Source organism: Mauremys mutica, chromosome 11, assembly GCF_020497125.1.
Source record: "Mauremys mutica isolate MM-2020 ecotype Southern chromosome 11, ASM2049712v1, whole genome shotgun sequence".
Lineage (NCBI taxonomy): Eukaryota > Metazoa > Chordata > Testudines > Geoemydidae > Mauremys > Mauremys mutica.
Genome location: NC_059082.1, coordinates 66,831,631 through 66,853,832, shown reverse-complemented (window position 1 = coordinate 66,853,832; position 22,202 = coordinate 66,831,631). Strand labels below are relative to the sequence as shown.

Genomic DNA, 22,202 nt, shown 5'->3' with positions numbered 1-22,202 from the left:
ATTCTCCATACAGAAAGTTAGTTTAAATGGCAGTGTCTGGTTTGGTTACTGTCATCTGGGCATCAATAGCACTATATAAATACTCACCTCTTTATTTAAGACCACTTTAACCATTTTAAAAGAAATCTTTCAATATGATGAAGCATCTCAAAAACAGGTGCAGCAGATCTGAAATAAAGTGAGAATTGTTGCCAAATATGCTGAAGGTGTCATAGTAGTGCATACTGTACTAAGACCAGCCATGTTGACAGCTACAGTATTGGCACTTCTTTTTAGGCTATGTTCTCTTTACGGGGAGGGAGGGAAATCAGGAATTGCAAAGTGAAATCCTAGTGGATACAGGTCACGGGTAGTTTTTACCCTGACTAGCTACATCAAGGTAAAAAACCCAGGTGAGGAGTTAGGGGTAGACCTTGACAAGATACACTGAGATAAAAACTAACCGTGTCCTGTCTCCACTAGGATTTTGCATTGAGATCGCTATCTCAAGGTAAAAAAACACCACTCTTTACAGTGAGGCATTGCCTTAATATGCCCACTAGAAAAGGATCCAGATAGGCGGTTATAGGTTTTACATTTTTGTTGTTGTTGGACGTTGTTTAAGAAGCAGTTGTTAGTTATCAAAACTATTTAAAGGAATCTAAAGACGTAGTGGGATCCTTACATGCTGAAAACTTACACCAAGAATATGGAATCAAATCAGATTTTTAAAATTAATTGTAAAGTTTACTTTCAAGGCAGCCCTTGAGTATCTTTACTTTTAAAGGAAGGATGGCCTTTTGTTTTATGCACTGGATTAGGACTTAAAAGGGTCAGTGCCTGGCAATGCCACAGACTTCCTCTGTGACCTTAGGCAAGTCACTTAATCTCTGTGCCTCAATACCCCATCAGTAGATGAAGATAATCATTCCTTTCCCCCATCCTTTCTTTTCTATTTAGAATGTATGCTGCTCAGGGTATATAATATCTCTTACTATGTATTTGTACAGAGCCTAGCACAATGGGGATGCGTAGGCTTACTGTAATGCAAATAATAAGTAGTAATTTATAAATCACTGAGACAAGGGGTTCCAAATGGAAGTACTGAGGGTTTCTCAAATGCAGTGGCAAGAACTGTTTGGAAGTTATAGCTCTTCAGTGAAAACTGAGAGAGCCTCTCTCATGTATAGTATTTGACCATAACTAAGGCTGCGACTTTGTCACGGAGGTCACGAATTCCGTGCCGGTCCGTGACCTCCATGACTTTTTTTGCAGCGGCTGGTGCACCTGGTCAGGTGCAGGGGCTGCCTGAGCTGCCCCAGTCGCACTGGTCGCTGCTGGGGCAGTCTCGGGCCACCGCGCCCACCCCACTCCCAGCAGCAGAGTTTGGGTGTGGGAGGGGGCAGGGTGTTCAGGCACGGGACAGGGTGAGGCAGGCTCTGAACGGCGCTTACCTGGGGGGCTCCCCGGAAGTGGCGACATTCCCCTCGCTCAGGTCCTAGGCGGAGTTGTGGCCAGGCAGCTCTGCCTGCAGGCACCACCCCTGCAGCTCCTATTGGCCACGGTTCCCAGTCAATGGGAGCTGCAAAACCAGTGCTCTGGCTGGAGGCAGCACACAGAGCTGCCTGGCCACACCTCCACCTAGGACCTGAGCTAGGGGGATGTCGCCGCTTCCAGGGAGCCCCCCAGTTAAGTGCCACTCGGAGCCTGCCTCATCCTGTCCCGCGCCCCAACTCCCTGCCTCCTCCCATACCCAAACTCTGCTGCTGCTGGGGGAGGGGAGGTGCAGAGCAAGGTAGGGAGCCTGCTCCCAGCACCAGCGGGGGTCCCAGGCCATGTGCCGCTACCTGCCCCTTCCCTCCCTCCAGCACTTGGCTGGGGTCCCACGCAGCTGGCCGCGTGCCCTCCCAGCACCAATGGGGGACCCGCAGCCTGCCCCCCCCCACCGTCTCCCCAGCATTGGGCTACCCTTCCCGAGCACCCACGGCACCCCCGGGCAGCCCCTCCCCCAAGTTTTAGTCAAAGGTATATAGTAAGTCATGGACGGGTCACGGGCCGTGAATTTTGGTTTCCTGTCCGTGACTTTTACTAAAAATACCCATCACTGAACATAGCCTTAGCTGCAACCAATTCATTACTATAATCTTCCTTCACATAGATGCTAATTCTTCTCAGGTTTTTGAAGTTGAAGTTAATGGGAGCTGAATACATGCACCCAAAGGCTGACTGTTGGCCATAGGTGCTAATCTATCCCATTAGTATGTGGGAATTTATACATCCAGTCTTTTGAATGGACTAAATAAAATGTAAATTGTATCTACAAAGCTTTAGGTGTATACATATATGCACATGTTTGAGTCCTACAATAAACTATTTTCCTAAATAATATACTGTTACAATTCCATGATATTGGTAATATTAATTAGACAGAGATTCTTGTTTGTAGCATCCTAAATTTAAACTTTGTAAATATAAGTTCACATTTATGGATGTTGAGTTAGTGTTGTCTCTGTCCGTGAACAGTAATTTTTAAACCAAAAAATCTTTGTTTTTTATCCTTTATTTTTCAGAGTCAGAGATTGCTGGAAAACTTGAAGAACCTGGATTTCATTAAAACTTCGGTACAACCTGCCTTTCATACTTGGAGTAGTTTAGCAACTGGTGGTTATTAAATATCAAAAATTGTGTGAAACAAATTATCTTAAAAAAAAAAAAATGTGACCCTGCCCACAGCCATGGTGGTGGTATCATTCTGACTACTGAAATTACCCCTTAAAGTGTTAGTGGAATTGTATAAATTTATTCGCATATAGCAGGACTTGGTCCCTAGATTGTGTTCCTTGTCCCATTGCCGTTTCTCTCTATGCACACTCAAGCTATGGATATAATGCTCAGAGGCTGCCTCTGTGTTGCTGAGAAGCGCTTAATATATTAAAACTTATTCAATATTCTTTTATGGTGCACTTTTTTATATTTGAAATTCATTCTTGACTATGGATTTAGCAGCACCCTGGCCAGATGTTGATATAGTGTGGATGTTCTTACATCTGTAGACAAAGTAGTTGTCCTGCTGTGAGGGTGTTATGATACAGGAGAGTGATGTTTGTTTGTTTTTTTAAAAAAAAAACAACAAAAAAACACTGCTCTTAATTGAACATTCTAGTTTTTAAATTAGTTATGTCTAATGCAGCTGCTTCTAATCCAGTTTCAGTCGAAAAGATGCCCTGTTCAACAGATATTTTTATTGATCTGACCCTTGTGTATTAGAATAAATACTATATTCACGCTAGTTTTCATGGAAAACAAATGACCACAGATCACTGAGTGACAAAGTAATTTTATTTGTGAAAATAATCTTTTAGAACTCATGAGTTATGGAGATCCACTGTAGCCATTCCACCTTCCCATTATATATATTCTTGATAGCTTCTACTTATGTCATTGAACAGCTCAATTATCTGTTCAGAGAGATTTATGCAAGAAACTTTGTTCATAGAGCACCAAGGAAAATTAAAGCTATTTAAAAAAAAAATGCCTGTCAGTGAATGTATTCACATTTTTCACTTTATAGTGCCCAAAATTCAGTTGTATGTAACTGAAATAGAATAAAATCCCTTTTTATGTGAGGGGTAATTTACACAAACATGGCAAAGTATATATTGAGAATATGAGTGGTTATACTGCCAGGGGATAGCTCAGTAGTTTGAGCATTGGCCTGCTAAACCCACAGTTGTGAGTTCTATCCTTGAGGGGGCCATTTAGGGAACTGGGGTAAATATCTGTCTGGGGATTGGTCCTGCTTTGAGCAGGGGGTTGGACTAGATGACCTCCTGAGGTCCCTTCCAACCTTGGTATTCTATGATTCCAACTAGCCCAGTAACCTGTCTTCTAACAGTGGACAGTGCCAGATGCATTCAGAGGTAATGAACAGAACAGGGCAATTATCAAGTGATCCATCCTTCGTCATTTAGTCCCAGCATCTGGCAGTCAGAGGCTTAGGGACACCCAGAGCTTGGGGTTGAATCCCTGACCATCTTGGCTAATAGCCATGGATGGTCCTATCCTTCATGAACTGATCTAGTTCTTTTTTTGAACCTGGTCATACTTTTGGGCTTCACAACACCCCCTGGCATCGAGTACCACAGCTTGATCATATTGTGTGTTGTACACCTCTACCCCGATATAACGCTGTCCTTGGGAGCCAAAAAATTTTACTGTGTTATAGGTGAAACCGCATTATATCAAACTTGCTTTGATCTGCCAGAGTGCACAGCCCTGCCCCCCCCCACCTCCCCGGAGCGGTGCTTTACCGCATTATATCCAAATTTGTGTTATATCGGGTCACATTATATCGGGGTACAGGTGTACTTCCTTTTGTTTGTTTTAAACCTGCTGCCTATTAATTTCATTGATGATCCATGGTTCTTGTGTTATGTGAAAGGGTAAATAACACTTTCACTTTCTCCACACCATTTATGATTTTACAGATCTCTGTCACATCCCCCTCAGTCAACTTTTTCAAGCTGAATAGTCTCTTTTTAATTTCTCCTCATATGGAAGCTGTTCCATACTCCTAATCATTTTTCTTTCCCTTCTCTGTACCTTTTCCATTTCTAATACATATCTTTTTGAGATGGGGCAACACGAACTGCATGCAGTATTCAAGGTCTGGGTGTTCCACGGATTTATATAGTGGCATATTTACTGTCTTTTATAATCTATCCCTTTCCTAATGGTTCCTTATATTCTGCTTTTTTGACTGCCACTGTACATTCAGTGGAAGTTTTCAGAGAACTATCCACAATGACTTCAAGATCTCTTTCTTGGGTGGTAACAGCTAATTCAGCCTCCATCATTTTGTATGTATAGTTGGGATTATGTTTTCCAGTGTGCATTACTTTGCACTTATCAGCACTGAATTTCATCTGCCATTTTGTTACCCAGTTTTGTGAGATCCCTTTGTAACTCTTTGCAGTCTGCTTTGGACTTAACTGTCTTGAGTAATTTTGTATTGTCTGCAAACTTTACCACCTCACTGTTTACCTCTTTTTTACAGAAAGTTTTATGATGAGTTAATTTTTTGTTAGTACTGAGTCAAAACATTACGGAACCTAGAACATTGTTAATACTGACAAAACCAAATGATGTGGTGGTCTCTACTGTCAGTTTTGTATCTACAACAATAAAGCTGTTTTAAGTGTTTTCATAACAACATGGATTGTTTAATTCCATTTTTAGGTTGAAGATGAACTTAGCTCTCCTGTAGTGGTATTCAAGTTTTCCCCAGAACTTCAAAATATAGGTGTGTAATTTGTAGACAAAACATGATGGTTCCAGATCTATTAATTCAATAAGCTAGTTGTATTAGGTACATTACATTGTGCACTTTTTCTAATTAGTCTGAACATAAAACAAGTTTTGTTTAAATTGTACTCTTGTTGCAAAATTCCATTGCATTGAGACAATGGAAGGTGATTACAAATTGTTGGAACAAATACATTTCAGTGCTGTCATTCCAAAAGCAATTATATCTTTTTAAATCCCATGTTTGCCCTTTTGATGTCAAATAGAGTTTAATTTTCCTAGATTTCATAAAATTTCATTAAAATGTTGTTTGTCTCAAAAAATTGCCTTTTGCTTTAGTTAAATAAATGAAACTCTGTCTCTGCAATTTTTGTCTCTTTGGGTTCAGATCAGATGCTACATGCTGGACCAGCATCTATAATTCAACCCCCTATAACCAGCAATGAGAGACACATTTGTGACACCTTCAATCAGTGGGTAAGATTCAATGTTCATTTCTCTTAGGAACTAAAATGGATGTTCTTTAAAACAGAGGAGGATTGGGTGCCTCAGAGAATTATATAACCTAGAACAGACTAGGTCAGTAGTGACAGTTGCCACCAAATGGCTATTTGGTATCCTATGTGAAATCAGCCTGGAAAGTTTTTGGGATTAAAAAGATTGTTTTAGTCTGAAGCACTGACATTTGTTCATATGTTTTAAGGTACAAAATAATTATGCTGAATTTTAAACCCTGATGAAAACATTGATTCTCTTAACTCTTGCATACCTCAAGAGGTGTGTGTTCGTTTCTTTAGGCCACTGAGATTAAATAAATTTAGTTTTTCCTCAGGCATTTTAAAAAAAAAAAGGCAGATCTGAGAGTTATGTTGCTTTCACTTTGCAACAGTTATGTCTCCATTTTAAGTTGGTACTTTCGAGAAGTGAGGGATGTCCTGTATTAGGGAGTCCAATATCCTAGGAGAGGAGTGAGTGTCTCCTCCCTCTTGCCACAAAAACTTGTCTAGGATTCTACTGCTCAGAAGTGGAGTAAACTAAAATTTAAGGTGTTAAACTGCTTACTAGTAATTTTGACACATCAAGAACTACAGCAAGATCTGCTGATTTACTTTTGACATACATTTGAAATGTCAGTTTCCACTCAATCTTAGAAACTTGTATCTACTTCCCTACTCCAGTCTAGGTTTATGAATCTTTTTACTATACAAGCACTAGAGGAAGGGGGAAACAAGACTACCAAGTGTCAGGATCTTCTTTCCCTACCCAAAACAACTTCCTTATTCATGCCTTGCCTTGTGTGAAATCATGTGTGCCTCTTTTTTCCCCTCACATTCAGAGTGGGAGCAACGGTTGTATTATGTGTTATGAAAATGCATCTCTCTAATTGCATAAAATATGCATACTCTAATTAATAATTATTTGAACTGTTATGCATTCCCAACCTGTTTGTGACCCCAATAACAAAGGCAGCCCTAGGTTCTATTAGGGATCCTATGAAATGGAACACATGTAGAGGGACTTCGTTCAGGAACCTTTCCACCTGTTACTTTTTCCTTCCACCTCTATGTACTCATGACCTCCCTTGGTCACTGCCCACCTGCAGTTGTTTCCCTAACCTATTTGAGGCTTTGAGCCACCTGGAAATCTAGTTGGACTAGAAAGTCAAGAGGCGGAGCTAAAACACAACTTTCCAAGCTGGGAAACATGATAGCTGAGAAACAAGACAGCAGGAAGGAGAAATTATGCTGCATGTTTCTGTCACACTTCCCTGTAACACGTAGTCCCACTGATTGGTGACAGCACGTAGTATTAGTGTGGGGTGACCTTCCTTTTGAATTTTTCATAACCCATTTATACTCAGAGTCAAGAGTGGCAAGAAATTCAACTTAGAGATCCTTGGCAAACACAATTCCTTTAAAATAAAAACAATAGAAAGTACTTCTGGCATGAATTGGCAGAAATTTTGTGGTTTTGTAACTGATTTTATGAATGAAGGATTTGGGTATCTTCAGAATAGAGACCTTGCCATTATAAATAACAGTGAATCTTAGTTGTATTAACAGGATGCTGCCAACTTAAAAATTACACTGTTTTGTCTACTATTGTTACAAATAAGACCAAAAGATGACAACGTTTTATTTGATGCATTTACTTAATCAGCCCTTGTTAGTGTAATATTTTCACAGACCAACAGGGAGAGAGAAACTTTTTACAATCACTTAAAAAAAATCACAAAAATTAGCAAATGGACTGAATGGCAGCTTAAGTATCTGAAACTACTTTTAATTTTTTTTTAACTGAGTAGATTTCTGGCTTATAGCCTCCCTTTATATACTGCAATTTCAGTATTTTTCTCTAGCTGCTACTAGTAGAACTCCTACTAAAATGTACTTTTAAACAAACAAGTGCATGATTTTGTTTTTAAACTCATTATTTTGGAAGTAAACATATTCCTGCTTTATGGGAGAGGAGGTAACCATCTTGCAATAACCACTGAAAAAATTACACATTTTGTGGTTTGCTTAGAAATTGTGAAGTAGGTTTTCATTTTGTTAATATAAGTGTGCAACTTTTGTTTGTTTTTATAGGTGGTGCTTTGAGCTTGCTCAGCTAAAATTTTACTATGCTTCAGGGAATAATGAATAGTTAACTTTTAAGAAGTAAAGAGAGTGAAACCTTACTAGGGACAATTTAACAGACAAATGGTTCATTGAAACTACGGGAACAGTCTAATGCAAGTTGGCAATAATGAGAAATTAATGCTCAATAAATTCCTCTAATTTTGCCTTGTCCCTTCAGCTAGGTGAACAGTTGGCACAGTTAGTGCCTGCCAGTGGAGTTGATGTGGTAGAACTAGAAGATGAAGGCACATGTGTACGTTTTAGCCCATTAATGACTTCTGCAGGTAAATGAGTCACTTAATTTAGCCACTTCCATAGATATTTCATCCTGAGGTGAAAAAAATTGGAATTTGCTATTTAAAATTGTAAATATCCTGCATGTGTAAAACATCTGTATGTTTAAATCTGTTCTCCTTGGGTTTGCTTTTTTCCTTATTTTTATATTGAGAGGATGTTTTAACACTACAAAAACAACTTCAGTATTCTATTGTGCCTTGGTAGCAGTTACGTTAGAAGTAGCTGAATTTCCCGTAGCTTTGTCATCTTGTATAACATTATGTTGCACCACATCTGTAAAGCCTTTTACTTTATACTGTCTACATTTACTGGTGAGAACAAGGTACGAAGCTGAGTAATGTTCCTGTCTAAAACTGTCAGAATACAGAAACATTGGAGATGAAATATCTTTGCCTTTCCCTCTCTCATCTACTTACAGAATGAAGAAAGAATTTGGCCTGCTTATTCAGATGATTAGACACAGGAACTGAGCCCATGTTTAGAATATAATAAACTAATTGGAAGAAGAAAATAGTATCCATTAAAGCTTGGTTATTTTTATTAGTACTGTAAAGAAAACTTTTTTCCCTCTCTCTCCAGAAGAGGGTGTAGGCTCTGAAGTTACAGAGAGATGGAGGGTAGCTACTGGGAAGAACTTTTAAATTAGAAATTAAACGACAGAACAAGGGATTCCAGTTTAATGAGTAGTTGGTGATACTGAACTTTGTAATTAAAACTGAAGCTGATTGATCTTTTTTGTAGCCTTTTGGCTGTAGAGAGAGGGATTTCCTGGTGCTAACTACCATTATTACTTTAGAATATCAGAAAATCAATTTCTTGGTATTACGATTAGCTTTTTTTTTTCCTTAATATTTGACTCCAGCCATTTTGATGTGTTAAGTGTTTTCAGTGAATGGCAAGCTGAAGAAAAACAGCCTTCAGCATACAGATTAAGATAATTCAAAAATGTTAAAAAATCATATTTAGGATTGGCTTGTAAAGTGGGTTATCTATAAATATAGGTAACCATGGCACCTGTCTTACCGTATGTAAAATATGAAAACTCTGTCAGTTCAGTAATTCACATGCTAATTCATTAGCTCTTCAGTTTTAGGAACTGAAGTACAAGATGTAGATCAGTTGGTGGACTGCTTGAAAATGAAGATACCAATACTGACATGCACACTGCAGCTAAGAGAAGAATTTGAGCAAGAAGTGAAAAGAACAGTAGGCTTGTCATATATTGAAGACCTCAGCTGGCCAGGACTAGGTGTTGTAAGGTAAGTGTTAGGTAGCTCCAGACATGACATTGCTTGAGCTTTACTTCAAGAGATATTTGGATAGACAGTACCTTCAGCAGAGAGAACAAGTGCCCTCTTCACTAGTGATCCTTTGGACCAGCAAAATCTGGTTTATGGCACAGCTGCAATTTTCTTAACTGACTTGTGAATAAACTTCACTTTCTTAAGAGGATGTGTGAATTTTGTGAAATTACTTAGAGGAGTTTGGAACTTCCTAGAAATTAAAGACCTGGTTTGCCAAAATAATTGAGTTAACAAATAGAATTTAAGCAGCCTTGTGGATCATTTGTAGTAAACGTTAATGTACCTATGTACCTTATGCATTTAGCCTACCACTGCAGTCAGTTTATCTTTAATCAGTAGTAGAATTTATTTGTCTCTTTTGGCAAATGCAGTGCTGCTCATATATTGGAGATCATTATCATTAAGGTTCCTATGTGATCAGAAAGAGCTGAGTCATTATCAATACAATACTTCCAAAAAGCTATTAAAGAAATTTTTCTGTATCCAAAAATGCTTTTCCTTCAACTGCAAACGTTACCAAATTTTCTCCAACTTGGTTGGTTGCTATCACTATTCAGACTTACCCACTACACAAGTTTACAGGCACATGTAGGTAAATTGTTGAAAGATGTTAGAAGTGCAGATTTGTTCTGTTTTGTTTGTATTGTAAAATAAAATGGCTTGCTGTCCTCTGGCTTGATTTTAAAGGTATGAGTATAACAGTGATAGGAAGAATGATGACAAACAAGAGAAAGAAGCAGAGAAAATTAACACTGGACTTTTGAAAAAATTAAATGAACTGGAATCGGATCTCACTTTTTCTTTGGGTAATTATCACTGTTGGTAATATCAGTTCTGTAAATAATCAGGTTAATGCCCTCAATTCTTTTTTTCCCCAAACTGTATTATAAATCTCACTACAAGTCATATATCCATGTATTATTAAAAAGTTCTGTCTGCTTCTACGTTAAACAGTAGATGTGTTTCTACAAATATTGTTTCTCTGATCTTGCTTCCTTCCCCACTGCTCGTTTCAGTTGAGGCCTACTAGAAAGCAGTAGTGTTGCTTGTCAGCAACAGCTTCAGCAGAGTACATCCATTGTTCCCAGAGTACTCACCAAACCTCAAGCATGATTATACTAAACTGAGAAGTGTTTTCATTCTAGAAAACCCAAATGTTATATTGCTTATGTTGACAAAGTTCTGACTTATATTTTGTTTTTGAGGAGAAATGTTTTCTTTGTGGCTTAATTGGGAAAATTCAAAAATTTGCTGTTCGTTTAGGAACAGCAAAGAACATTTCTTAATGCAGTGCTTACCGGTGGTCCCCCAACCCTAAGTCTATTTCTGATTGTTACAGAGGGGGCATATGCTAGACAAAAGAGGCATCCAGTCATAAACATGTTGAACTTAATGATCATTAATATCAGTACTGCATTCTCAGCTATAAGTTGATTGTGCAAGTGAATTACCCACCACCAGGTATGTTTATAATATGTGCCTAATTGGAGGGGTGTCTGCCTCAGTATTGTACCTAATGAAGCAGGATCTTAATCTCAAACTGGGCTGTTTACTGCATTCTGTGACTAGGTTAGATGTTTTAGGTGACTCTGGCTATAATATATAACTGAAACACTCAGTTACATTTTAACCACTGTATTGCATGAGTAAATGAATGTCTTGCAATATGTTTTGATTGTCCTTGAAATGGTAGGAATGTGTGGCATTTTGATACATGTAGTGGTTTCCAGTCTTACTGTAACTAATTAATAAAGCCACTCATCTAGGCCACTTGCTTTTAAAAAATTAAAAATGTCATGTGTGAATGTGCTTAAAGAAACAGTTGTCTAAAACCCCACTAGAGTGATATAAAATCAGTGAAACATGAGATTCTGCAGAAACTTATACAGTGGCCTCTGTGCACACATGGAATTTCCAGGTGAACCTTGCCTGGTCCGCTCAGTGCTACTTCTGCTTTAAAAAGACTACACACAGCACTCAAGAGCATACCTACAGCTGCTGCATTTCAGCTTTCTCTCAACGGTGAAATGGGAACATTCAAAATATAGCAAGTGAACATTTTTAGATGGTTTTGCCATGAGTTAGTAATGATAAGAAGGGCCACATTTCGAGAGGTGCTAATCAACAGGTGTCTAGCCCTATTGATTTTAGTGGAAGTTGAACATTAGCCATACCTTGAAGGAGGTGCTCACCACTTCATAGGATCATGCCCTTAGAGCTTTTAATTTCCTAAGAACTACGTAAACATAATTCAGTAACCATCCCTACGAGGTGGGTATTTTAATTTCCCTCATACTGAGGTTAAGTGACTGCTCCAAGACATGAACTCGGGAATTTCTGTCTTCCAGATTTTTGACAGTTTTAAAACCCCCAATCCTGCAGACCTTAGGCAAAACTTTTTTTTTTTGCTCATTAGGCTTTATCATGCTCATTAGGCTTTGGCTTTGTGGAAGCCACTTAACCTGTTTTTTTCCATCTGTAAAATGAGAATTATAATGCCTACTACACAAGTGTTGTAAGGATCAATGGTTGTAGACTGCTTTGAAGATGAAAATCAGTAAGTGTCGCTGTTACCTCTACTTAAGGCAGTGCGACTATAGCATTACTTTTCTATTGGAGAGTTCTAATCTTCCATATTCATCTTTAAGAATAAGTTGAAATGTGTCAGTTATGGATCCATGCTGTTGAAAGATGTCCCAGAATAATGTGGCTCTTTAGAAGGTACAATAATGTGCTGTTTAAGTGTGTATATACAGTATTCATTGTAAAAATGCCTCATTAACCCATCTATATTCAACAATTCCTCAGAACACCACAGCTTTTGGAATAGAAAACTTCTTCTTATATAGTTGTATAAAATATCTACTGTATTACTTCCTGTCTAAACTTAGTTATGTTGTTCCTCTTTGGAGAAGTGCAATGCCAAGTACTTAAGTTTGCTTTCAGTGAATTGGGCATATGCAAATATTACACTTAAGTACTAAAACAAAAATATGGTTGGATTCCCTGGCACATAAGTGTGAGTAGGGTGCCTGTTGTAAGGTTATCTTCCTCTATGAAGCTAAATATTGTTCTCTTTTTACTAACTACACAATCTACTACGTTTTGTCATTTTAAACCTTGTTAAAGAAGCACTTAGATTTTGCTGCAAAAGTGTAAAAATATGGAATCTCCATTCTGTTCACAGGCCCAGAATTTGGCGGGGAGAAGAACTGTGTGTATATCGGCATGGTAACTGAAGATCTGGATGTGTCTGAGCTGGTAGAAACTATTGCGGCAACAGGCAGAGAAATTGAAGAAAATTCTAGAGTATGTATTGAAATCTTACCTATTTTAAAAATTACAAAATGTTTTAGCATTAGTTTTCTCCAAACTGGTGTCAGGGTAACCTCTTACTCTTTGATGTGAAAGAAAATTGCATGTATATATCAGTGAAACATGAGATTCTGCAGAAATTTATACAGTGGCCTCTGTGCACACATGGAATTTCCAGGTGAACCTTGCCTGATCCGCTCAGTGCTACTTCTGCTTTTAAAAGACTACACACAGCACTCAAGAGCATACCTACAGCTGCTGCATTTCAGCTTTCTCTCAAAGGTGAAATGGGAACATTCAAAATATAGCAAGTGAACATTTTTAGATGGTTTTGCCATGAGTTAGTAATGATAAGAAGGGCCACATTTCGAGAGGTGTTAATCAACAGGTGTCTAGTCCTATTGATTTTAGTGGGAGTTGAAGATGAGCCATACCTTGAAGGAGGTGCTCACCACTTCATAGGATCATGCCCTTAGAGCTTTTAATTTCCTAAGAACTATATAATGATTTGCATCTACATGGTGAGAAAACTTCACGGTATTATGACTCTCTCATGATACCTTGGTTTAGGTTTACATGTTTGTGTTTATAACTCTTCTGCTAGCATTAGACACCTTTCTAGTGCGGAAACAGGCAAACTGAGTGACTGTACAGTTTCCATAATGGTTTAAGCCATCAGAAAAAAATTTCCCTTTTTGAATGATCTGGGGCAGATCATCAACTGGTGTAAATTGTCCCATTGAATTCAGTGAAACTATGCCAACACACCAGCTTGAAAATCTGCCACTTAATGTTTTCCATTGATTTTATTTGTTAAATCAACAGCTTGGAAATTGGATTTACAATGTCTTTATTGCTAGTAAAAACGTTGGTGCTTATACAGGATTACCTGAGACGCTTTGGTTACTATCCCTAATATCTGGCCTATTGAAGCTCTCATAACCAAACCTTCAGTAAAAAGGAAAGTGATGGTTATCTGAACAACACTGCACCCACAGAATAAATCCGTGTTCAAGTGTACTCCGAATATTCCCGCTTCTGGGGATGTGCTGATTATGTAACTGTGCCTGTGGAACCATTGATAGCAGTGCCTGGTGGAGTGCTACTGTGCCTCTCCTGTTCCTTCCCTCACTGTTCCTGAACATTGAGGGTGAGACTATAAAAGAGGGTATTGGCTCTCTAGCCACTTCAGTTCCTTCCAATTGCTGCAGCGGATAGATCAGGAACTGCATTTGGACAATTAGCCTGAATCCCATGCTTAGATAGTGCTCATTAGGCTTAGCATAGATTTAGCTTAGTTTTCTTGTGTTAGGAGGTTTTTTTAAAAGGAAATATTAAATTTTCTAAGTAGTTATTAGTTCATCTCTGGTTCCACTATTAGAATCCAATGGTGGTTATGAAGAGCTAGAGATCAGCTATTAAGAGGTGCACCTTTGCCCTGCATTTGATGCTTATGAAATGCCCGTCAGGGAGGGACATTGTCCCTTAGGGGTTCAATCTGAAGTGCTTTCACCCCAAGAGTATGGGAAGAACAGCAGAACAGACTGCAAATGGTCCTGCTGTCAGGAGGCTTTGACAGACAAGCCCTCTGGATATTGTACATATCTGTGAGCAAGCAGACGGACCCTGATACTACTTGAGAGAAGAGGCAGCAGAGACCTCTGCATAAGATGCCAATTTCAGTTGAGATCTCCAAGAAATCTATGGTACCTGAAAAGGATCCTGATCCATTGGATCTGAAACTGAAAAGCAGAAATAACCTGTTGGTGATTGGCTTTGCTCACAGAGCCAGTCTGCAGGAGTGACACCTTCCTTGGAACCAGGAACTTTGGTGGAGGCGGGACTCAGGGTGCAAAGAAGGACTCTGTCAGCAGAGCCTCGGGAGTCAGTGGATGTGTCTAGAGCCGTCTGTCACAGATCTGGTTGAGCACCCCAGTTGGACACTTAGCATACTGCTGTAAGGGGGTCCAAACACTGACCCACATGTGCCCTTAGCTTGCTGGTGCTGAGCAGAAGTTAGGCACTGTCCCTGTCTAACGAAGCAAACAGCTGTCATTGCTGATACGCTGGGTTCAGTTCTCCATTCTGAACTTCCTCAGTAACTGACCATGACAGTGGTAGCTAAGATCTACCATATGGATCCACAACCTCAACTTAGGTCAAATCTGGAAGGGAGCAATAAGGACTCTGAAAAGAAAAGGAAGGCTTCTTCAGATCCCCACACTGCTGCGTCTTTGACCTATATTAGACATGACAAAACTCAACTCCTTTATCAGGAAGTTCTGATTCTATATCTTTAAACTGGCATCTATAATACCTTCCTTCTTTATACAAGGTTGGTTTGCTGTTCTCAATTTGAAGGCTATTTCAATCAGATCATTGTACTGCCAATATCTTTGCTTCCTAGTAGAGGAGAATTATTTTCAAATCAAAGTCCTTCCCTTCAGCTGTTCTATTGCCTCCAGAGATTTATACAAAGTGCCTCAGGGAGGTGGCAGCACATTTATGGAGACAAGAGATCCACATATACCTGTACTTGGATGACTGTTAAATCAAAGTTGCCAGAACAAAATCTATCCAAAATCATATCCTTCACCGATGCTCCCTACTTGAGCTGGGGCTCTCAGAAAGTTCAGGAACAGTGAGAGGAGGATATAGGTGAGGGTGCAATAGCGTTCCAACAGCACTTCAATCAAAAGGTTCCACCAGCACAGCTGCATCACTGGCATATTCATGAGTGTGAATATACAGAGGACACTCAAAGAATTCTGGCTAGAGGTGAGTAGCTGACATCTAAGTAAGAGAAATTCATGCCATTGCTATTAAAGGTGTAACATTCTGACTTCAAGATCCATGTAAAAAAAATCCTACTTTCAATCTATAGTTGTCTATTTATAGAATTAAATAAATGGCATTAGTCAACTGCTGACCTAATCTAGAAAAATACACAAACGTCCCCATTTAAATTTAATCTTCATGTAAGGGACCAAGACGACAGTTTAAGTGCATGCTCTTCCATTTTTAATTAGCTGCTGGAAAACATGACTGAAGTCGTTAGAAAGGGGATACAGGAAGCGCAGGTTCAGCTTCAGAAAGCAAATGAAGAAAGACTTCTTGAAGAGGTAAGAATTCCAAAGTAATCTGTTATCTACATCACATAACTCTGTTACACTTAGGTGGCTCATTCACTAGAATGATCTTTTAATGACATGTTTTACAGGGCCTGCTACGACAGATTCCTGTAGTTGGCTCTGTGCTGAACTGGTTTTCTCCATTTCAAGCATCACCAAAGGGAAGAACATTTAACTTAACAGCAGGTAGGAATAAATACATCTGCAGCAATAGTACAGTATCAATAATTCTGTAAAATGTGGAAACCTTTACAATGTTACACAAATTTCTTGTTAACTGATTTATAAGACATCCAAATTAAGTGATTAAAAAGGAACTCTTAAAATCTAAAGGAACATAGTCTACCCCTTAAACACTGAATAAGAAAATATCTGCGGCCACCATCTGTCCAGTTCCCTTTAAATCTCAATACTTACAATTTTCAAGTCAAATTAAAGTGATTTGCTGGATTTGGCTGCTGTTCCCGCCACTGTATTACAAGAAAGGGCTCTTCAAATCATCTGTGCAAATTCCAGATGTGTAAGTTGGAAAATTGGATTTCTGCTTATTGTACAAAAAAACAGCAGGATGGGGAGAGCTTAATAGTGTCATAAGAGCATTCCTCCAAGTGTATAATATATACTAGCACGATATATCTACATGTGTATCTATATGTATGTGTACATAATGAAAATTATATATTATGGGGGCACCAAATTGACCTCCATGCTCTAATTAAATTAATTTTTCTATTTGAGTTCTTGGTTCAGGTGTCCTCTGACCTGTCATATTCCCAACCTTCACTAGTCTGCACAGTAAGACATTAGTAGTCTGGGAACAGCAGGTTAGAACTGAATTGGGACTAGCTCTCGACTGTGGTGGGTATAGTGTGAACATGGCTATGTGGAGGGATTCCATGGCAGTGTAAAAGAGTGAATGGAAAAGTTATTCTAATTGGATTCCACTTGTACCTCATGCAAGTCATTGTGGAGTAAGTACTAGCCTAGTTTTCCCTGAGAGCACCAGAAAAGGTTTAAAGTGTGTACTTCGTTAACGTTACCTGGTTCTAATATTATTGAGTGGTGTCAATAAAACTGTCTCCTTTAAAGACTTTTTCCTCCCCCCACCTTGGCAGGCTCTCTAGAGTCCACAGAACCCACATATGTATCAAAAGCGCAGGGGACTGGGACCACCCCACCCCCCACTCCGACTCCCAGTCGCATTAAACAAAGACTTCCTGGTAAGTTTCCTCCAGTTCATGTTAATAAATGTGCAGTTTGACACTAAAGAACACTCTGCTTTGTTCAAAAAGCTAATCAGCACATAATGGAGTTTTATTGCCTAATCAGAGTGTGAGTTTTGCTTTATCTCCACATACAGTAACTCCTCGCTTAACGATGTAGTTATGTTCCTGAAAAATGTAACTTTAAGCGAAACGATGTTAAACTAATCCAATTTCCCCATAAGAATTAATGTAAATGGGGGGTTAGGTTCCAGGGAAAATTTTTTCACCAAACAAAAGACTTGGTTTAAAAAATAAACAATTTAGTACTATACACAGCAATGATGATTGTGAAGCTTGGTTGAGGTGGTCAAGTCAGAGGGTGGAAGAGGGTGGGATATTTCCCAGGGAATGCCTTACTGCTAAATGATGAACTAGCACTCAGCTGAGCCCTCAAGGGTTAAGCCATTGTTGTTAATATAGCCCAAGGGTCAGCAACCTTTCAGAAGTGATGTGCTGAGTCTTCATTTATTCACTCTAATTTAAGGTTTTGCATGCCAGTAATACATTTTAACGTTTTTAGAAGGTCTCTTTCTATAAGTCTATTATATATAACTAAACTATTGTATGTAAAGTAAATAAGGTTTTTAAAATGTTTAAGAAGCTTCTTTTAAAATTAAAATAAAATGCAGATCATCCCCCTCTCCCCCCCGGACCGGTGGCCAGGACCCAGGCAGCATGACTGCCACTGAAAATCAGCTCATGTGCCATAGGTTGCCTACCCCGATATAGCCCCTCACTCTACAAGGCAACACAAATGGAGGGAGGGGAGACAGCGTGGCAAACAGAGGGGAGGCAATGTGCGTCTCTAAGTACATTGCCTTTTTAAATAGATCAAGTTGAGACAGCCACTGCTCCCAGAAAGCTTCCTCCCATGTCCTCCTGCTCTATGGAGATGGGGTGAGCAGGGGGAAGGGGGGACACCCTGACATTAGCACCCTTCTCCCCACCCCCCACACAGCAAGCAGGAGGCTCCAGGGAGCAGCTCCAAGGCAGAGGGCAGGAACAGCACACGGCAGTGGGGGAAGGGACAGCTGAATTGCAGGCAATTAATGGCCTGCTGGCAGGGGCGGCTCTAGGATTTGCGCCGCCCCAAGCAGGGCAGCACGCTGCGGGGGGCGCTCTGGTGGTCACCGGTCCCGTGGCTCTGGTGGACCTCCCGCAGATGTGCCTGCGGAGGGTCCGCTGGTCCCGCGGCTCCGGTGGACCTCCCACAGGCACGTCTGCGGGAGGTCCACCGGAGCCGCCTGCCGCCCTCCCGCAGGACGCCGCCCCAAGTGCGCCCTGGGGTCTAGAGCCGGCCCTGCCTGCTGGGCAGCTGCTGCACAGGGAACTTAGGGGAGCAGGGAGCAGATGGTGGTGGTGGTGGGGGGGTGTGCCGGGTTCCAAGCCCCCACCAGCTAGCTCCAATGGGCTGCTCTTTCTGCAAGCAGTGGACAAAGCAGGCGGCTGCCAAACAACATCATAAGGGACCATGGCACCCCTTTAAATGAGCATGTTCTCTGATCAGCAACATAACAAAAACATTAACCAGCGAGGAGTTACTGTACATTACTTTCCTGATCAAGTCAAACTAGAGCACTAATCTTGCTTGTAATTGTACCTGTCGTCCTGTTGATTTTGAATGACCAGTGCAGCAGTCAATAGAGCTAAACATTCCATGGAGCACCATTCAAATCCATCTTTTCCCACCCCCATTGTGCTCTGAAGGAATAATTCCTGGGACTGCAGGGGAGGTAGCTATCCTTTTAAACAGTAATAACTACCTCTGACCACAGGGCTTTTTCCTCTAGAAAATATTGTAGAATTGTAAGTTCTCTAGTTCACAGTGAGGGTTACCGAAGTTTGCAAATTAGCAAGAAAACAAACCCAAAACTGCAAAAAACCAAGGACAATGTATTTATTTTATTTTGGACACTGCAGGTTTTTTTGCTGTACTACACAAAGGTGGTATTTTGTGTGATTTCATGCTAAGATATCATTGCTTCCACAACAACATAAATCTGCTCAGGAGAGGCAAGATGAGCTTTTTTCCTTTCACCGTGTAAATGAGTTGATTAGCCAAGTGCAGGCTGGCAAAGCTATACTGACAGTCGTGTCCTTTTTCCTCTGGTCAGATTTAAGTTTGAATTTAGTTTTGGACTGTCAGCTTCTCTGGTTGGTCATTAATCCTCTGAAAATCCCTTTGGAGCACAGTGACCTGTTGTAGTAATTTACGCATCCAAAACAGACTTATCAAGTAGTGTGTCCCTTGGCTTGCCAGCCAAGCCTTCTCTGGGTTACTGTTTACACAAGGGGAAACAACTACTGGTGCAGATTACATCAGTTACACATCTGTGCTTGTATGTCTAAATGAACTTAAATGCTGGTGCTAAATTGCATCCACAGCTTTAAAAATAGAGGCCAGCTTTTTAAAATGTGGCTTATCCTTTGTATAGATTCATCTGTGCATTTACTGCCTTCTAATGCTATATTCATTAAACATTTTCACAGGTCAAAAGCTTTTTAAAAGATCTTTAAGAAGCTCTGATGGATTTAGTGAGACCAGTTCAGTTAGTCACACTGATGACTTGGAAAAGATGGAGCAACGATCCCATTCTGTGTCTACTGTACAAGAGCAAGGGACTGTGGAGACAGAGAAAGCAGAGCAGCAGACTGAGATAGCACAGGTAACAAATGACAAAACTGAAGACCTGCAAAGTGACAAATCACAACGATCAGGAAATGACTGCACTAAAGTAGAGGAACAAGAAAGTCTAAGATAAAAACCAGATTTTGTGAATGAAGACTTTGTATAATAACCACATTCCCTGTATGGCAGGGAAGTTTATGATGTATTCAAAATGTGAACAGTGCCACACGTTAGTACAGTAACTACTACTGTAATTCACAATTTAACAGGGATTTTGCACAAAAGCAAGTTAAAAACAAAGCTTTTTCCCCTAGGGGCCAGTTAACTTGTTTTATTGTACACTTAGGACAATTGTTTCAATCCTATATACATTATCTCCAAAGTGATATTAAAATACCTGATTTATTTTAATGGCTTATAAACACTTGCCTGAAGGAATATTTTTTGGCAAAAGTGACAGTTATTGTATGAATCCAGGTGGCATTATAGTGCTTAATGAGTTGATCATACATTTGCGTTAAGGTTAAGCACCTGGTGATATTTGTAAAGTGGTCCTAATTTAAAAATATTCAATAAACCTACTAGTTGCTCACCTTTATATTTTAAATCAGTTTAATCTTTTTAAAAAAAAGCACAATAATTTAGGTAGTCATGCTATCTGTGATGCATGTCATCTCATTGCTTTTTTAATCTCTAATGTTCATTAGAAATCCATTGCCTCTTACTAAAAAGGTTGTGATGCAATGAGTGATAGGGATGTATGTGTGTATATGTAAATACTACTTTGCCATCAACTTTTTTTGCTGTTGTATGAATTGGCCAACTCCTTAACACAAGCCCTGTAAGATTGAGTTTAACTCTTTTAGAAAGTAATAGTGCCTCTGCATGACAGTCATTTCTTGCCTCTATCACTGGCAAGAAGCATTGATTCAGTTCTATCCTTATTTACTGCTGCACACCCTCTATAACCAGATCCAATGAACAGAGTTACAGGACTCTTTTTGGTAATGTATTTTTAAAGATACTTGTTAGTAAAGCTTGAAAAGTCATGTTGGTGATGGTTTCTACACTATTCTGATTTTTGAGTAACTTTTAGTACCAGATCCCTAAGTGGCCTCCTCAAGTAGATATTGTACATATTGAAATTATAGGTTACATACACTACAGCACATAGCTCCTTTATAATCTGTTAACTTGTGATATTAGACAAGTATTTTCACCTGCAGAAACTGATTTTAGTGTAGAAGCAAAACAGATACACTAAAAAAATTGATCCAGCCCTACAAAATTGACTTATCCTATTTATGAAAAGGGAATACTGGTGATAGTGCGTGTAAATTACTACCTTGTGCAGGTCATAATGGCTCTAGTGATAACAGGATTGGATAGCATTGTGATATTTTTAAGGATTTTTCATTGATTTATATGTATTGTCAACTTTTCAGTTTTTGATTCTCTGGGGCTGGGGAGCTGAAGTTAAAATATATTAAGTCAAACTTTGTGTATAATTTCAGATATTTCTCAGATAAAACAGAGTGCAATTTTTCTTAAGTATGAAAACAATTAAGTCAACTAGTCTTCCTTATTAGTTTATTTGGTAATGAAGTACATTAACATGGGTATATTTGTGGGAGGCAAAATTAAATTAATTTAATATTTTTATATTTGGAATTGCTGAACTAGGGGTTTTGTTGGATGAGAGCTACATACTTTAGATATTACCCAAATGTTTCAATAAAGATTCTTCAAATTACAACATCTGAGAAGTCAATTACCATTGAAGAAAGTTGCACTAAAATCTGTGCTGTAGTTTAAGAACAGGTGTTTGACTGATGGGGGGCGGGGTGGGTATGCTTCTAGGTACCACTTGATGACATAAGCCAAAGAAAAACTGGAGTATCAAATACCTCTCCTACAATCTCTAGCCATATATTGCACAGCCTGTATTCCAACTGTTGTTGCTACTTCCAGTTCATATGAGACTCAGCATTACAGTGGGGAGGACCCAGGATGTTTAAGTTTCAAGCCTGGGGCAGGACAGAAGTTGCTATTGAGTTTGGTTAAAAGATTCCAGAGAGAAACCCTGGGCCCACTACACTCATACGGTGGAACAAAAGAGGAGCTCTGGAGGGGAGAAAATGACAGGCTGGTGACCAATGTTGTGTGGGATACTGATACCCCAGAGTAAGGGAAGAGACTTTAAAACAGACCTGGCCAGAGGGCACTCAGTGACAAGTGCTGTTATGCCATGCCTGGCACTGCAAGCAGTGAATCCATTCTTATTGGACATGGAATTAGAATTATAGGCCTCATGTATTCTACTGGAATGGTTTAGTGAAGTTGCCCTGACTTAACAG

At 39.5% G+C, this 22,202-nt stretch overlaps 1 protein-coding gene across 2 annotated transcripts in view; it reads left to right on the top strand.

The window, feature by feature from the left end:
- PDXDC1 (pyridoxal dependent decarboxylase domain containing 1) overlaps positions 1 to 21,601 on the top strand; it is a 50,824-nt gene extending 29,223 nt beyond the window's left edge. The window contains exons 13-23 of one of the 2 annotated variants that reach the window (XM_044980397.1): positions 2,550 to 2,600; positions 5,218 to 5,281; positions 5,672 to 5,760; positions 8,083 to 8,188; positions 9,289 to 9,460; positions 10,193 to 10,311; positions 12,693 to 12,814; positions 15,850 to 15,942; positions 16,041 to 16,137; positions 17,067 to 17,171; positions 19,707 to 21,601. In XM_044980397.1, coding sequence (XP_044836332.1) covers positions 2,550 to 2,600; positions 5,218 to 5,281; positions 5,672 to 5,760; positions 8,083 to 8,188; positions 9,289 to 9,460; positions 10,193 to 10,311; positions 12,693 to 12,814; positions 15,850 to 15,942; positions 16,041 to 16,137; positions 17,067 to 17,171; positions 19,707 to 19,978 — 1,290 coding nt within the window. In that variant the 3' untranslated portion in view covers positions 19,979 to 21,601. Of the gene's footprint in view, positions 1 to 2,549; positions 2,601 to 5,217; positions 5,282 to 5,671; positions 5,761 to 8,082; positions 8,189 to 9,288; positions 9,461 to 10,192; positions 10,312 to 12,692; positions 12,815 to 15,849; positions 15,943 to 16,040; positions 16,138 to 17,066; positions 17,172 to 19,706 lie in introns of those variants that run through there. The other variant, XM_044980398.1, reaches the window with a different exon arrangement.
- Positions 21,602 to 22,202: the final 601 nt, after the last annotated feature.